Source organism: Suricata suricatta, chromosome 13 (genome assembly GCF_006229205.1).
Source record: "Suricata suricatta isolate VVHF042 chromosome 13, meerkat_22Aug2017_6uvM2_HiC, whole genome shotgun sequence".
Lineage (NCBI taxonomy): Eukaryota > Metazoa > Chordata > Mammalia > Carnivora > Herpestidae > Suricata > Suricata suricatta.
This window is the reverse complement of record NC_043712.1, coordinates 26,215,192-26,233,171: the sequence shown is the minus strand read 5'-3', so window position 1 is coordinate 26,233,171 and position 17,980 is coordinate 26,215,192. Positions and strand designations below refer to the sequence as shown.

At 37.6% G+C, this 17,980-nt stretch overlaps 1 protein-coding gene across 6 annotated transcripts in view; it reads left to right on the top strand.

Moving 5' to 3' along the window:
* Window positions 1–17,980, top strand: part of SLC44A1 (solute carrier family 44 member 1) — a 193,316-nt gene that overhangs the window by 142,614 nt on the left and 32,722 nt on the right. Inside the window, exons 15-17 of one of the 6 annotated variants that reach the window (XR_003902158.1) lie at window positions 1,097–1,177; window positions 10,375–10,544; window positions 10,672–12,273. Coding sequence is in view for 4 of the 6 variants with exons in the window: in XM_029921100.1 (XP_029776960.1) it covers window positions 1,097–1,387 (291 nt within the window). In the remaining 2 variants the exon portion in view is untranslated. Of the gene's footprint in view, window positions 1–1,096; window positions 1,764–4,324; window positions 6,729–10,374; window positions 12,274–17,980 lie in introns of those variants that run through there. The other 5 variants (XR_003902157.1, XM_029921101.1, XM_029921102.1 and 2 more) reach the window with 5 other exon arrangements.

Sequence of the window (17,980 nt, the reverse complement as noted above, 5' to 3'; positions counted from 1 at the left end):
CCTTTAAAAAAATAAAATCTTTAAAACAAAGAAGAATTTTGTTCTTGTGTCTTAAACCCTTGATCAAAAGCAGAATAAAAAAAAATACTTGTTTCTTTTAGTTTTTTCTGTAAGAATGGTGAGGATATTTAATGGAGAAGTGCTCCATAAACTTTGACACGATAGAAACATTTCTTTGGGACATAATCCCATTTTAACTACCTTTGACCACAGGGTCTGGTTGTTACTTCCTGTCTTCCTGCTTTATGGAGTAATTTCAAAGCCAGATAGACATTTTGTTTTATTATAATGGTTTATTGTCAAATTGGTTTCCGTATAACACCCAGTGCTCATCCCCACAAGTGCCCCCCCTCCATGACCATCACCCCCTTCCCCTCCTCCCACTCCCCCTTCAGCCCTCAGTTTGTTTTCAGTATTCAATAGTCTCTCATGATTTGTGTCCCTCTCTCTCCCCAACTCTCTTTCCCCCTTCCCCTCCCTATGGTCCTTCATTAGGTTTCTCCTATTAGACCTATGAATGCAAACATATGGTATCTGTCCTCCGCCTGACTTACTTTGCTTAGCGTGTCACCATCCAGGTCCATCCACAGGGCAGAATTAAACTAGACATTTTTTTAAAGTAGCTTATTTATGGTTCAGTGAAAACAGTATTCTGCGCTAGTAGAATCAATGCTTTCTTTTACCTGCTAGGGTTATTTTAAAGAGAGGGCTTGTGGAGTAAAACGCCGTTGTTCTGTTTAACTTTATATGGAAAAAGTAAGACAACAAATAGAACACTAATCTAAGTAAGAGAAAACAGTCTTTTAAGAAAGCATTAGGCATTTTCTCTTCCAGATAGAAGTAACATTCTCTCTTTGAGCTTAAGTGAGATTGTCACAATAAATGGATGGGAAAAAGATACCATACTGACAAGTTGCAGCCCATGTGCACAAATTTAACAGCTCCTGTGTAGTGATACGAAATATTATTCACTGCTGTGGTATTAGGCCATCCCGTGTGCCTTCAATATTGAGTCGAAAATGTCAGTGCTCCTTAGAATTCATCTGGCAATCTGAAAGGACTTAAGAATTTATGCAATTTGGTTCATATTTTGCAGGAGTTTGTGGAAAACAGTAGAAAAGCAATGAAAGAAGCTGGTAAGGGAGGCGTTGCCGATGCCAGAGAGCTAAAACCAATGGTAGGTGGAAATGAGGAGGTGGCTGCCCTCCAAGAATTTCACTTTCACTTCCTCTCTCTCTCTGTTTTCACTGACTGCACTTCTTCAGGAGAAGCTGTTGTTGTCTGTATCACGCAGGATGTGCTGCTCTTTCTGTTTGTGTGTTTACCCATCACTTGGACGGCAGAATTCTTGTCACATCTGAGACCACCTTCTGTAAAAGTAAGCTGAAAGGATCAGCATCTGTCCATCTCGGGGCTCATCGCCACTTGGGGCGCTAATTTTGTCCCTAAAGTAAAAATGGCCGTTTCTAGTGGGTTTTTTTGTTTCTTTTTAACTGCCCATGTGTGTTTTTCGTCAGACTGAACCTTTAGTTGTACACTTGAACTGATAGTTTGATTTTTATCATTTTGGAAGGTGATACTAGCAATCCCTTTCAGCTTGCTAAAATTCATATTCCCCACTTTTTAAATATCGGTTTGTTTCTGTTGCTGTATTTTACCTTTTGCTGACTTTTTCTTCCGTTGCCTGGATTGTACTTTCTTGTTCTTGAGCATCCACACTTGCATTCACACTCAATAAAACAACCTGGTCTTCTCTAACCTCAGCTTAACTGTGAGAAAGATAAATGATCTCCGGTCAGTGATACGTATGTATATTATAAGTATTCGTCTTTCATTTGGGGAAAAAAAAGGCAACGTAATCAGTGTGAGAGAATCCTGAGCTGCCACAGATACACTCACCTTGGCATAATGACAGCCCTCTCGCGCATATATTTGTGTAATTACTGCTTATTTTGCAAATATATTGTTCTTAAACAGCCTGTTATTTCAAAATATTATATAATTGCCTACATCCTTAAACAGCTAATTTTAAATAACCTGCCTTCTGATTGCACGTGATGTCCCAAAGTGTGAGATGAAGACTCTTCTTTCTTTATAGTCTGATAAGTGGTTCATTTCATAGGTTTCCAACTTGAGAAATACATTGCATAAAACAAGCCCTTTTAAATATATGAGTAAAGGAAATAGGTTCATTTGAGGCTATATGGATATGCAAAACAATTGCATATTCAACCTAAATTAAAGCCTCAGCAGAACGTTTAGATTTAACTCTCTCCATAACCCCCTCCAGGGCTATTTTGGTGTAGCTGTTAATAGCATTGATGATTGTCAAAGTCAAAACTTCAGTGTTTATTTTCCAAGATGCAGTCACTCCAAACATAAGTCAAAGGATGTAGAGCTCTTAGTTTTAAGTGTGTAGCAGCCAGAACTGCATTGAGTGGGCAAGGGGCACCACCAGCATTCCCCCTGGTCTGGCTTCTTGCCTTCTCTACCCCTCCTTTCTGTATACCTCCGACTTGACACTGGCCGAGGGGGACGGTAGTGAAGATCCTGCCAACCTTCTGGTTGCTTGGATAAATGAGGGAGGCTTCCTTCTTGCCGCTGTTTGTTTGTCATACTTGTTTAGTAACTGGTTCCCAGCCTAAACCGTAAAAAGGTAAAATATAAAATCTTAAATGTAAACCACTTTTCTGTCTTTCCAGGGCTTGACACTCCTATTAAATCATTTGTCAATCATAATCATTTTTAAAAAGGAGAAATATTTGGAGCTCTCTTTTTAGCTTAGTTTGACCATGAGTTGGCACGTATTTCTGCATTATCTTTTAGTGAAAGATAAAGTATGAAAGACGAGAGTACAAGTATGTCGTCTCTTACCTAAACCCCTAATTCATAGATGAGGAGAAATCCCTAGGTTATGTGCGATTCTACCAGAAGCCAAAAATTAGAAAGATTTTTTCCCCCCTAATAATTGCTTTCAGTTTGAAATTAATGCCCCTTAACTGAAACACTGCTTTAAAGTCTTCATTCATATTTTGTTTTTATTTTATGTTGCTCATCAGCTCATTGCTTGCAGCTTAATGGCAAAACCCTCCGCTATGTTCCCAAATATATCTTTTATGTGCATTGTGCTTCTGGTGCTTTGGACATTATAGCGTTTGGTCCCTAAGAAAGATGCTTTTTTATACGGTTTAAAAGCTTCCCAGGAGAGACATCGAGATGTTACTTACAAGGTAGTTAAATATTTTAAGCACATCAGCACCTCTGATTCTTATCCCCCTTTTGCATTAGCATGGTAAGAGTTGACCCCTGCCACCACCATGCATCTTGGATGTGTCCCTAAATAATTCTCTGAGAGGTTCCTCATTAAAATTTGGGGATTGGTAGAATCGAGGATTGCTTATTTGTATTTTCTTGTTTTAATTCACATGTTATTCCCTTAGATAAAAGTTCTATAAAAGTGTCATACCCTATTTAGCCATATCTATATAATCTGCTGTTTAGTTCACTTGTTTGTCCTCTTTCTTAATGGAATATTTTAATTTAGGGTTTGCTTTTAGTCTATAGAATTAATGTTCAGGAAAATGAGGTTTTAAATTTCCCTTTAGACCAGGGTCATTGAATTACATATAAGTACTTCCAGTTTTCCTCTTGGAATTTTTTTTTTTTTTTTTTTTTTGAGCAAGAGCCTCACTAGTTCAGGACACTTTGAAGGTTTGTGAGATCATCCTATAAATCTTTGAAAATGATTTTAGAAAGACTTACTAAATGTGATGTTGTAGAAGTTTAAGAAAGAGAACTTCTGGCCATCTGCTCCAACAGGAAAGAACTTATAGAGTAAAAGGTGATAAAATCCGGAACACAGTAACATCATAGGCCATAGATGTATTCTCTGCATATCTCAAAGATTATCCAGAAGGAAATGTGACTTTCTTTTAAATTTTGTTTTGTTAATGTTTATTTACTTTTGAGACAGAGACAGAGTGTGAGCGGGGGAAGGGCAGAGAGAGAGAAAGACACAGAATCTGAAGTAGGCTCCAGGCTCCTAGCTGTCAGCACAGAGCCTGATGCAGGGCTCAAACTCATGAACTATGAGATCATGACCTGAGCCTAAGTCAGACAGTTAACCAACTGAGCCACTCAGGCGCCCCTGACTTTCAACATTCATAGGAGTTCCGGCCCCGGGAATATATGTTCTGGGCAAAGGGCTCTCAGTGCATTTTGCTTTGTTGCCGCTTGTGACCATCTGTGTATTTGTAACATCATTCATGGCCTCCTTTTAATGGTAATTGTCTAAGATTGTACTCTGTATGACTTTGTTTTCTAGGCTTCGGGAGCAAGTTCTGCTTGAACCTAGCCGACCGATATGGAACCCATTGACATTCCAAAACAATATATACACATAACTATGTATTTGTGTGTGTGGGTGTGTGTATATATGTATATGTATGTGTGTATATATATGTATATGTATATACACACACACACATAATCAGCCAAAATCAGAGAAAAGGAACAGGGATTTAATACCTTTTTTATGCTTATTTTTGTCAAACATGTACTCCTTTCATACGGGTGGCTTTTACAAGGCAACTGCCGTCATTTAATGTTTTCAATTGTAATTGTCTTAATGGAAATGTTAAGATTCATATCTGATTAACATTTTTAATAACTTAGAGGAGATTTTAACTTTAGTTATTTAAATGAGGTAAAATTATTATACCGAATTCTCTGTCTAAAGTTTATTCAGGGGTGATTTCCCTGATGTGTGCATAAAATCAATATCTTATTTTACTGATGCATAAGTCCTAGTGGGGAGATACTAGGCATATGCTTTCAGATAAATAAGGAGTTACTCCAATCAGTTTCCCCCAATCAAAGAAGCCATGTCATTTTACTTTGAGAAACATACCAGTGGACTCAATATGGGAGTTTTCATGATCGCTCATGCATTTGTCAGCCAACATTAAAAAGTAACCAACTCCTCAGGTATTTGTAGTTTACCCTAAGCTTCTATAAGAGAGTAGGTTAAAAAGAAAAGGGTAGATAATCTTTCTTATGCAAACTTTGTTCTTATCGTTTGTCTTCTTTTTCATTTTTTACTTGAGTAGCATCCTCCACACATTTGTGTGCCTGATTTGAAGGGAAGCTGGATCCCCCAGCGAGTTTAGCCTTTAAGTTTTTGTGTATTGATCTGCAGATTAAGTAATGCTGGGAGGAATAAAGAAGGAAGGGAAACATGGAACACAATAGCCTTGCAGATTCCGGTGCTTGGGCTTCTGCTTCTAAGGAACTTCAGTGGCTTAGGGCTAAGTGGCCATTTTATTCAAATGCTTGCTATAAAATCTGCAAACACACTGGCCGGTGCTCCTCTCCTTGGCATTTCATTCAGTATCCAGAATTCTACAACGTTTAACTGAAGAATTGGTTATGTTTTGATCCTAAGAGTCGAACATTCTTTTTGTTTGGGGATGGGTTTGGGGTTTTTTGTTTCTTTGTTGCTTTTCTTTTTTTTTTTTATTCCTGAAGCTTACCAGATATGAATGGCTAATATTCCATTGTTCTGCTTATTGTAATGGTGAATGCTTTAAGAAAAAAAAGTGTAATTTGCTAAGAATAATTCATGATCTGTTTATGCGATAACTCCTTTTTGTTACAATTTTTTTAAAAAAAGCTATTTTTGTTAATGTAAAGTAAATATTTCAGAGCAAATTTTTTAAACTTATTGCACTAAATACAGGCTCTGTACAAAAAAAAAAAAAGCCTCAGCATTTTATCATTCCATAGAAGAAGAATCTTTTGAAAGAAAGCATTGCCTCCTACCAGAATTAGACAGTGAATTAGACCGGTATTATGGAAATGCATACAATTAATGTCACTAGGGCTTAATAAGCAGCTGTTTGCTAATGTGCTTCCTTTCAAAGGGTTAGACCTTTAAATTGCTGCAAAAGGTAAATTGTATTTTTTTTTAGTATCCGTGTTCTTTACTCTAGCTAGGCTAAAATTTGCTAAATGCCTTGGTTTCTTTTCAAAGCTCATGTAATATTTCTGATTTTTCAGAATATTTGCAATAAGAGTCTGGATTTTTTAAAACACACACACACACACACACACACACACACACACAGTTAAGAGCTCATAACTTGGCAAGACCTGGGAAACCAACATTGTGAGAATAGCTATTTTGAAACAATAATTCTCCAGAAGTTAACATCTAACATTGCCAAATGGTATCATTGTACTCTTTATGTCATTGAAAATGGAATAAATATAATTATGTAACTAACAATTATCCAAATAGATGAGAGCACAAATCACGTAAGGAAATTCAGAATACCTTCTGTTTCATAGCCACACAGATTTTGGACATTAAGAAACATTGGGAACTAAATTTAGGATTGGAAAAAGTTTGGAAGATGAGTATCAAAACCGAAGATATTCTAGGAGCTAGCTATTCTAGGAGATGTCCCTCCAAAGTGACCTGATGGAAGTCTTGAATTTGGAAATTAGGTTCTGCTCACTTGGACATCCCAGCATCATGGACTCTTGCTGCTCCCTGTTCCATTTGCTCGCAATCTCAGCTATTTGGAATCCACCAGGAATGCTTTCTAATTATCATTTGCAACTAGAACTGTAATCAGAAAGAAAAATTTTGTATTTTTGTATAACTTGATTGTGTGCCATTTTATATAACAGGTCCTGTTTTACAAATAAACTTTGTTTTACTAACATTGTGTTTAGAAATTATGATCTATGTGTAACCATGTCATTTGAGTTCCAAATTAATTGCTAGGCTGTTTTCCGTAAGTGAATTTGTGTGCCGGCTAAGTAGATATATGCATGTGTGCATATATATTAGCAGAGGCACATCCAGAGAGATATTTAACATATAGAATATCACTCTCCTATGAGCTTCATTCCTTGATACATTTTATAAAGCCTCACGGAGGCTTTTTAGCAATATTTAAATGTTTTGAGGTTATGTTTGGATATTCCTGCTGCCTCTTTCATTCATTGCAAGTCATTCTTCAGCTAGCTATGGGCTGCCTTATTGCTATTTGCTCACTGCCTCCATCTTCTGCCCAAGTGAGAAGAATAGATGAAGAACAAAAATTATCTGTGATGTGTGGTTACCTGAATAATTTTATAAGCCATCGACTCTGTGTTGTGGTTTTTGTGTTTTTCTGTGATGGATCTGCAACATTGTGTTCAGTACTTACATCTCCAGAGTTCTAGTTAGGGTCCTCTATTGTAAATGGTGATCGTGGTGGCCAGAGTATCAATCGCTGTGGGTTCTGCCACCAGAAAAACCCTCTGGTACATGATTTAGAGTTTCTAGGCAGGAGCCTCAATAGTAACTGCCGCTATAATATAGTATGAAAGGGAAAAGGTTACATTTCAGTGTAAATCCAAAAGACCTGTCATCTGTGGAAGGCCTAACCAGTGCGTTAGGTAAACATTAGGAATTTAGCTAGGGCATTGAGATTACATAATCCTTGCATGGATGAGCAGAGCTCAGAGCAGGTTGTTCCTTTAAACTATTTAATGCAGTGCTTAATGTTTAGGATTAGAGCTTTTATCCTATCCTATAGCATGATTAAGTCCTATGTTACTGCAATTTAAGTAGCTTAACTGTGTTTTGGTCCCCAAACTTTTTCCATAATGGTTGGGGAGGAGGCACTCACTGAATCTTACTTTCAAATTATGTTGGAAATAAGTTTTTCCTTTGAAGAGATGCTCCCTTACTCTTAGATTTTTTTTTTTTTTAAACAAAGAACATTAAGCTGCTGATTCCCGATACCATTGATCTTGGTATCTGCCGAGTCCCATTGTCTTTCCAGGGCAGTTTGAGGATTTCATCCCAATAGGGGGTAGTGAGGAGATGACCCCTTCCTTTATCCTGCTACTTCACATGAGACTAATGCTTCTCCCGCCAGAACTGCCGGCACCAAGTATCAGGCTGTATCAGTGTCTCCAACACTGCACCATGCACCAGTACTAGCTAATAAAGGCTATTTCAGGAGGTCCCCCTAACCCACCCCACCTGCAAAATAGAAATAATGGGGTCTGTTCCAAAACCAGAACTGCCAATAATGGTGAGTTGAACATTTTATTTTATCATTGGTCAGTAACCTTCTCATTTGAATTTCTGGAGTTTCCAGTAGCCTTAAGGTAGCCTATGAGAAGTTTCCTTCAGAAAATACTTTAAGCTTTCACCTTTCGATAAGTTCTCTGCTGTCTTTTTTTTTTTTTTTTTTTTTTTTTTGCTACTTAAAAAAAAATCCTCAGAGTCTGGAGGCTTATCAGTGCACCTGCCACAGTTAATTTCTGTATTCTTTTCATATATTTTATCTGACAGATAGGATTGTACTATATAATGGCTTGCCTATAATTGTTAAGATGTAGTCCATGAATATATATTAGAAAATTGCAAGTTCAAAAGTAAATGCACATAAAGCAGAGATTTGCATATTATAAATTCACAGCATAGAATGCCTTTTGCTTTAAATGCATATTCATGCATCTTTGTGTACTAAGGATGCATATTAGCCCTTTTGAAAAGTAGGTACTGTTCATATACAGTGACCACTTTTGGAATTAGCTTATCTTTAATTAGTGGAACATAGCCCAAATTTTTAAAGCAGGACCCTTGAATGTGCCAAGAGAAAAATCTAGAGCTAACAAACTTAACATGCAAAACAAAAAACTAAACATGTTGTATACACTTGTCAATTTAAAATAGCACACTTTCCTCACTTAAATTTCATAAATGTGAGCCAAATTCTTACTCTTTAAGTTTTAAGAGGAAAATTTTAATCGAAGATTCAAATCTTTTGAAGTATCTTTCTTATAGAAAGCTTCAATGCTAAGTTTTTAAATTTGAGAATTTCTGTGGAAAATCTTTCTGGAGAAATACTACAGTACCTTTTCTTCCTTCCCATCTTCATGATTTTTATATGGATAAAAAAAGTCAAATGATGTTTCAGTTTCAATATTACATGAACAATTATCACTTTTGTAAATTATATGGGCAACATTTAAGTTTGATACTTTCTGAAGGAATTCATTAGTAAATTTGTGGAAAAGATAAAATTATTAAGAACAAAAATATTAGGCTATTTTATTCCATTTTGATACTCAGTTTTACAAACTAAAATGATTTCCTGAAGAATAAATACTCCAGGTCAGGGCATTCAGAATAATAAAACTTTTAGGTTACTCAAGGTCTAGTCAAGATCTAGCTGAATATGAAAGCATTGTAATTCCCAAATGTTTCAAGAAATTTTCACTTTTATTTGCTAAGACCTGAATTTAATATTTGATATTCATAAGCAGGTTCTTAATCTTTCGAGAGCACTATGGGCCTCTTTGAGAAGCTTATGAAAGCAGTGGACTGTCTTTCTCTCAAGTGCTCATAGCACATTTATAACATTTAAAATGGTAATCGAATTTCAGGGCCCTCAGATTGCCAGCCTCCACCCCACCAGCCCCTTTAGGGCCTCATGTCCACAAATCAAAGGTTGCTCTAAACTCAGCTTGATAACATGTTTTGAAGTAAAGTAGTGATTGGGACTCCACTAAAAATACTTTTAAGATGGTACCTACCAGTTTCTGACCTGGAATCACTTGTATAACTTAAGACTTTGATTTCGCACCAGTTTTGGAAATAGAAACCACAGTAATCTGAAAAATAACAAAATGGTCAACACTGAATCTTCAAGACAGTGAGGTGTCTTTCCTTGGAGGTATGATGGTTTGTGTGTTGGGGATGGTTTTTGGCAAGCTACCACATTATTTGCAATGGATGAGAAAATCCAAACAGTGAATAAGAAGGAATCCTTATAGTTAGCCATCTCCTAAAACACTTGATTCTTTTTATTGCTGCTCAGATGTGACAAGTGTTATCAGTAGATCACTGTCTAAAAATGTATCAGTCATCATGACCAAGAACAGTTGAAGATGATAAATTAGCAAACTCATTATAGCTCACAGTTGACAAAGTTTTAGTGGAAAGTTGGAGGAGGAGTTGCTGGGCGTGGGGAGGGGGGAATTCGGAAATTGTTTTTCTCCCACTTAAATCAGGGAGGTGTTTCATGTTTTGGCTGTTTTCCAGTCACTGGCTAGAGCAGCGTGTGACCACTCTGCCGATGGGACTGTGCCTCCACTCCCCATATCCACCCAGTCTTCCTTCTTTAGGGAAGCACATGGATTTCTTCACATCTGTACCATACTATTAGGTACGGGTGCTGTACCTACATGGAGGGCCCTTAAAAAAACATGCAGAAATCCTTAAAGGAGTTTGAAGTTCTTTTAAGATTTGATTGCAGTGAGTCATGATTTATAGTCAGACATCAAATTGTTACTTACTGTTTCAAGCTGAAGAAAGTGATGGAAATCTCATAACTGGCTGGAGAAGAAAGGAGAAAAGTCAGCTCCCCACCCCACCCCACACCTCCAGAAGAGCTTTAATGAATCTTCTACAGTAGCAAATGGAGAGACCATGGGTGGAAATTCCCATATCGGGTGAAAAAGGGCCTGAGTTCAGTGTAAGTATCTACATTTGATATTCCTTTTGTTGTAGATGTGTATGACTTAGAATGTTCTGATCTTCACATCTGAATCTGATTTACCCGTCCTATCAGATAGGAATATAGTTTGAGTTATTTTTTTCAGGAATTTGTGTTAAATCATTTGGTGTGAGTAAAAGTAGGCACAGGAAAGAAGACTTGACTAAATGGGCACAGAACTGAGATGGAGCCACAGCCAGCATCCCACGGACCATGCCACCTGCCACTAGAAAATGTGAGCACTCTCTTTCTTTACCATGTTGATTGCTAGGCCAGGATTCATAAATTGTGTTAGAAAGCTCACAGGAATGAGACAGTAACAGGACAGCTTTTAGGGGCTGATGATCTGAGACAGAGACTAGTAAGTTGTCTCCATCCTCTGGGTTCCAGTAATCTGTGCTCAGAAGTTCTTGGTGGCTCCTCTTAGTTTTTGCTAGATTTGCTTTTCAGAGACTTGGCATGGGGAAATTTACTTTTCTTCTATGTTGCCTTAGTGCTTACTACAGGGTGATGTGGAGGTTTTCTGACTTCTTCCCTTTTACAAAAGGGCGCCAGGAGCTCCAAAATGAAAAGAATTTCAATTATACGCAGAATATTCTTGACTACTGAATGCGCTTTAAATAGGTCATGTAACCCAATGAGGTAAGTTCAGTGGGTTGTTAGCTGATTTGATTATAGGAGGAAAAACTTTACAACTAACAAAACAGAAAGGTGGGGAGAAAAGTGTGGAGGGCACCTAACAAAATGACAGGGGCTCTGGAAAAACAACCAAAGACTAAAGCATATCTTCTGAAGACCAAAGGCCCAACCTTAAGTACTTGCTGGCACAACCCGTCTGAACATCTGGAGTTTAGAATAGAGCCCCTAACACAGGCAACCAAGCTCTAAGACGAGTCAGTGCAATAGGGACCTGCCGTAGACCTCTCAGGCTTTGAGCCTTCACACCCAGTGTCAGGCCCAACCCAATGTGTGCGATGACACGAATACAAAACACGCATCCGTGTGTCTCTGTTTCTCACTGCTGTGTCATTCAGCACGAGAAGTATGTTGTGGTGCCGCATATTTCTCAACTTGATGCCTTTTTTGTCTTTGTCTTTTTCTTTTGTCATTTGCATCCTATTTCATAGTGTCAGAATGAATTTTTGTATCATGTCCTGTCTGTCCATTACGAACTGTAGGATCACAGTTCAGCCTTCCATGAATTCTGTAGTTCAGGATCCTTTACCTTAGCATTATTTTGAGCTCTTACTTATCACAGTGTCATTACACCGTATTCAGGTGGGGAAACAAACAAGTAGGTGCTTGAACACGCCCCACAGACACGGTGGTAGCCCAACTATTTGTGACTATCATTATTGACACAGTGCAGACTTTACAGACAGAGCATTATGCTCTCAGAGGACTTTAAAAATATGTATATTAAGCAATTAACTTTCTGGAGTTATCAAATCTTGCTGGGAAATTAACTTCCAAGAGCTCTGAATTGGATGGAATTCCATCTGACTTCAGAGTACAATGAGCCTATATGAAATGGAGCTTTGAAATGTTTTTCTTGTGCAGAAATATGAAATAGGAAAAAAGTGCTGATCTCATGCTAAGTTTTCTCTGTGTATGACTCAGTTGCCAGAATTATAATGAAAACTGTATTTTAGTCTAACAAATGTATAGAATTTTTTATGTAATAAATAAAATTTTATAGGAAAGAATATCATTGTCTACTGTGTTGGAACACTTTCCCATGCCCAGGGTGGTGATTAATAGCAGTGTAAGGGAGGAAAATAATATTCCCCCTACCCTTCTGCGTTCTTAGATGAGACCTCTGTAATAGAAGACAGACTAAGGAAAGAAAAACATGCAGAAATGTATTAACATGTGTACCTTATGTATACATGGGAGATGCCCAGGGAAAATTGAGTAACTCCCTGAGGTGGTTTAGGATTCAAGCTTAAATACCATCTTACCAGGAAAAGGGAGAGGGTGAGGTAGGCCTTCTGGAGGACAGAAGATGACTTAGGAAAGCCGAGTAGGCCTTTAGGAGAACAGAGGGAGAGGTAAGATAGTTTGTGAGAAAGTTTGCCTGGGTGTGATGTGACTTCTTGTTTCCTGTGATAAGAGCCAATTCTCCCTGGTTAATGAGCCTCCCAAGAAGAGACTTGATGACAATTGAAATCCCTTTGGAGGATCTGTCTTTAGGCAGATAAGGAGAGTTCAGAGAAAGCCTCTCCCTGCAATTACTATCTTCCAGGTACCTACATGTAGCTCAAAATGATCAATATACCGAAGTGGCATTTTGGGGGTTGCATGTTTTGAAATCCTACAGTCCTATTTTGGGGCGGCATATTCTACTCTTCAGTAGAAAGTGATCATGGGTAACATCTTGGCTTCAGATTAGGTCATTATGCTATCAAGGTGCCCCACAATTCCCAGCTCTTCCTTTCTAGCACCTTGGAGTATGGGTCCTAGAAGTACAAACTATAAATGCACTACAAACAAAAGAAGTACAAAGTTCAACTACTGCCCAGCTCAATTAAGTCACTAAATAGAGTAGAAAAATGCCTGTTAGACAACATTTATAAGAGAAAACACATGCACCTGATACTGTGCCCTGCATATAAATTGAAACCTGGATCTATGCTAAGTTAGTGGGTTTGTGAAACTCTGGTATGCTATAATTTATGCAGTGGCTGTGCCCCATTAAAGTTTGGAAAAAATCCAGCTCATTTAAAACTAATATTTTATTTTATTTATTTATTTTTAAGTAGGCTGCAAGCCCAGCACAGAGCCCAGTGCTGAGCTTGAATTCACAACCCCAAGATCAAGAGCTGGGCTAAGATTAAGAATTGGACACTTAACCAACTGAACTACCCAGGCGCCCCATTAACCATATTTTAAATGATGCTGGGGATTAAGGAATGAATGCTCATAAGTGAAAGACCTTTTGCAATACCAATAAACCTCTCCTAATTTGTTTTATAATGTTGGACTTTTTCTGAGAGGCTTCTGTACAGACTGCTTTTCATGAGCAAATGTGAATAATGTCCAGATCATGTCCAGCTGTTTATACCATCTTGCCAAAAGTTGTTGCTGTAGAACATTTATGAGACATCCTCAAACAATGGAGGTACTTGAGATACTGAGGAATATTAATGAGTCTGGACTGTTAATTCATTTTTTGGGTTGTTCTGATGTGAATTTACACAATGTCTTGTTCTGTAGACCACCTACTGATTAAAGAGCCTGTGAAAAGATTCACATCTCCTAAAAGGTACCCAGAAATTTTTTCTGTTGGACTATGGAAAGTATACTCTGTATTCAATCCCAAATTTTAGAAAATTAAAAAAAAAACCCACAGGATTTCTTTCAGGAAGCCTACTACTTGTACACTTTAGATTAATATGTACGTTATGATTAAAATTTGACCTTCAAATAGCTGTATAGCTCAAAGCTCTTACAGGTGTTGAAAGGTTGAGAAAGAAGCCAGCGTCCTACGGGGCTCTTTGGCCTTAGATCACCTGTCAAGTGCTGTGATTAAAGCCTCGTCACACATTGGCAGATGGTGAAAGACAGAAGTGCTTAGTGCCTTTCGTTTCACAGTGTACATTTACTATTCAAATCCTGAGAAAAATAACTTTAGAAGATGCACCTATCTTAAATTTAGGATTTGAGAAAACACAAAGCTAAGCTATTTGACCATTTCATGGACTTATCAAGCATTTTCAATAGAAGTCTTAAAGCTTTCTAGGTAGTTATAACTCCCTGCCCAGGTATGTCAGACTAGAGAGGCCACAGTAAGTAAGTGCCTTCAAGCAATTTGAGGGCTTTTAGTCATCCGTACTCATTGGATAACCTTACATTTGGAGACAGGATTTTAGGGATTTGTGTTTGGTCTACCCTCTATCTGCCAGGAAGGATTCTCACAGCTTACAACAAAATAAAACAGTTTGACCCCAAAATTAAAAATAAAAGGTAAATGAAAATTGAGGAAAAGAGATTAGCTGTTTAAGAAACCCAAGGATGAATATAAGATTGACCTCCAAGTGTTCTCTCAGTCCTACAAAGAGGAAATCAAGAAAGGTACATGGTTTTACATGTCTAAAAAATGGAAGTGTTGAATAGAACTTTATGTTTTAATTTTTTTTTTGAATAGAACTTTAATAGGAGAGACTGGGCAGGTATTAAAAATGAGTTATATTTAATGACTTGGAATAATGTCTACAGTATAGTCAATGAAAGGGGGAGGATAACGGAGTATTTACAGCTTGATCTCATTTATGTAAAATCCATAGTTTTATACATTTTTCAATGAATGAAGGTATAGTATGTGCTCTCTGAAGCAATTCTGTAAGCACTGGTAGTTAATCAGTTAATTGAAAAAATGAGCATCATTATTAAAGAAAAAGTGTTTAAATTCAAGTAAATACTCATTGGCTGATCTTTGACATAGGTACAGTTCTTTTTTATGACTGACTCTTCTGAAGTTGTCTGTTGTCTTTTTTTGCATTTAACCACATCAATAATGTAACCACTCAAAAACGTAATAAAGTGAAATCATGGGTTTTTAAAAGCGGATTAGGAATTTAAACATGCTTATGAAGTGAGCCGAGTCTGGACTCCCAGATTTTTATAATTTCTATTCTTTATAATTTTCACACACACATAAGTTGAGAGTAATAATTTTAGTATCTTTATAGTCTTTCCAAGGCATTCAACTTAGTTTTCTTAGAAATTACTCTCTTCATACTCTTTTTTTTTTAAGTTTTAAGTTTTATTTATTTTGAGAGAGAGGATGGGAGAGGAAGAGAGAAACCCAAGCAGGGTCTGCACTGTCAGCACAAAGCCAGATACAGGGCTCAAACCCATGAACCCTGAGATCATGACCTGAGCCGAAACCAAGAGTTGGGCACTTAACTGACTGAGCCACCCAGGAGCCCCATAGTTTTTATCAATATATGTAACACAAATAAGCATACTATTAGAATAACCATTGCATCTGGCATAACATGTTGGAATAAACACACCTAACTCTTACTATCCATAGTTTACTGATGCTGAGAACAGAGTACACATGCCCTGGGGAACACTCAGGCTGCTATGTTATCAACCAGTACCTTCTAGAGTATTGGAGAATATCATGGTGAAGTAGAAACTAGTTAAGAAAACCACCCTTTTTATATCAAAATGATAATTGTGTTAACTGTTATGGGACTATGGATAATTTATTTTTTTCTTTGCTTATCTATATATTTAAAATATTCCTCTATAGTTTCTTAATATGAGAAAATATAGTCACATTCAAAAGCAAATAACTAGGTAAATGTAATAAAATGACAGTAACTAAACCCATATGGTAATAGATCTAATGGAGTAGAAGAATAGTTCCCCAAAAATTACTTATTTATAAGAAACAATAAAAGCTAAGGATATACCTCAATGCATAAGGAAAGAAAGAATTCACTCAATAAATGGTGTTTAGGACAATTGGCTTTCAGTTTGAAAACGAATCTAAATCAGATCCAAATGGATTAGGGATTTTTTTTTAATTATATGAGGGAAAGATCAGGGGAAGGATTGAGAAGGACTTAATAAATTTAGAAGGATTAGGTAAAAAGAAGAAAAAGGAAGAAAACACAGTCTGCTGAGAGCTGGTGAGATCCACGTCTCACATTTTGCAGAAGATGTAAAAAGTGAGGCCATTTCAGATGCATTTACTCAGCGTGTCTACAGCAATGCGCTAAGTGTGTCCACTTTAATTCGGCAAGCATTTCCTGAGACCTTCTCTGGTCAGCAAGATTTATAATGTGGGAACTTGGTGGTAAATATTCACTCCCTGACCTTAAGTAAGTAGCTAATAGCATAATGAGAGAAATAGACAGCAGTGAGGGTTCAGATGAGAACAGGGTGCTTTGAGAGCACATAGGGAAATATGGAGTCATCAGGAGAAGCTACCTGAACCGGGCCTTAAAGGATGGGCAGGAATTAGCTGGAGGTTGAAAGAGGAGGTGGAGGGAAGGGAGAAGATTCTACTCCGAAGAATAACATCAACAGTTATACAACAACATGAGGAAATACCAGTCTTTCAGCCCATTCTGAACCAAGAATATATGGATATGCAGCAAGAGGTGACCCTGGAGAGGATACAGGAGTCCTGCATGTGCATTCAGACCTGAACCAAGAACTGTCAGGAGCCTGAGACAGGAGGAGGGAGACCTGGGAGAGAGGAAAGGGGGAAGAGGAATATTCCAGGGAGAAATCTAACAGGCCGGGTGATCAACTAGCTCTGGTGGTGGGGTGGGGGTGGGGGGAGGGGATAGAAATCATAAAGAACTATACTCAGGGTGGTGCAGGTTACCTCTGTATTTAAAGATAGAGGCTTGCACCTGATGGTCAAGTTCATCCAGGCTCTCTCTAATTAATTGAATATCAGAAGTATTTACCTTTCCTTCTCAATCCTATCTGATGCAAAATTTCTGTACTGTTAAGAAGCAGTCAGTTGGAAGAGAGTTTGAAGGCCTGAAACTACTTCCCTGTGCCAACAAAAATATATATTTTTTCACTCCCTGATGAATGAAATCTACCTAATTTCTTGTTTTCAGTTAAGAGAGCCCAACCTAACAATGACTATGCAGCTTCAGTAACTCCAGGCAAACTTTGTCTCAATGGCTACAACTCTGTTCTGCTAATTGTCACCTTAATCATCTGTGCACTTCCATGCTAACAAGAAATAATGCAATATTTTTATGTATTTGTTTATTTACGTATTCTCCACTTTTTTCTAAAAATGCATATATACAAAAAGGTTATTAAAAATAGAAAAGCAAAGGCATAAGCAAGAAGAAACAAATATGCTGGACTCTAGGACTAATTGTTCACAGCATAATAAGGTATTGAATATTTTGAGCTTCCTGGCAACCTGAAAAGAATTGAAAACACCAAGATTAATAGAATTTTATTATTTGATGGAAGTAAGTATACACATTTTCAAGTGACTATGAAAGCAAAATGGTCTGCATATGGCTCTCAGATTGGGGTTTGGAGGTGTTGAGTTGATAAGGTCCCAACTTGTAGCTTCCTGATTCTCTTTTTTTAATGTTTTATTTATTTTTGATACACAGAGAGACAGAGCATGAGCAGGGGAGGGGCAGAGAGAGAGGGAGACACAGAATCTGAAGTAGGCTCCAGGCTCTGAGCTGTCAGCACAGAGCCCGACACGGGGCTCGAACCCACGAACGTGAGATCATGACCTGAGCCCAAGTTGGAGGCATAACTGACTGAGCCACCCGGCCACCCCATCTTCCTGATTCTTTAACTGAATGTGTCACTTCATCCTTACCCAGATCCTCCTCTATTAGGACTTACAAGACACATTCTAAAGTATTAAAAGAACAGAAAAGAGTCTTCATTTATTCCGAAGACAT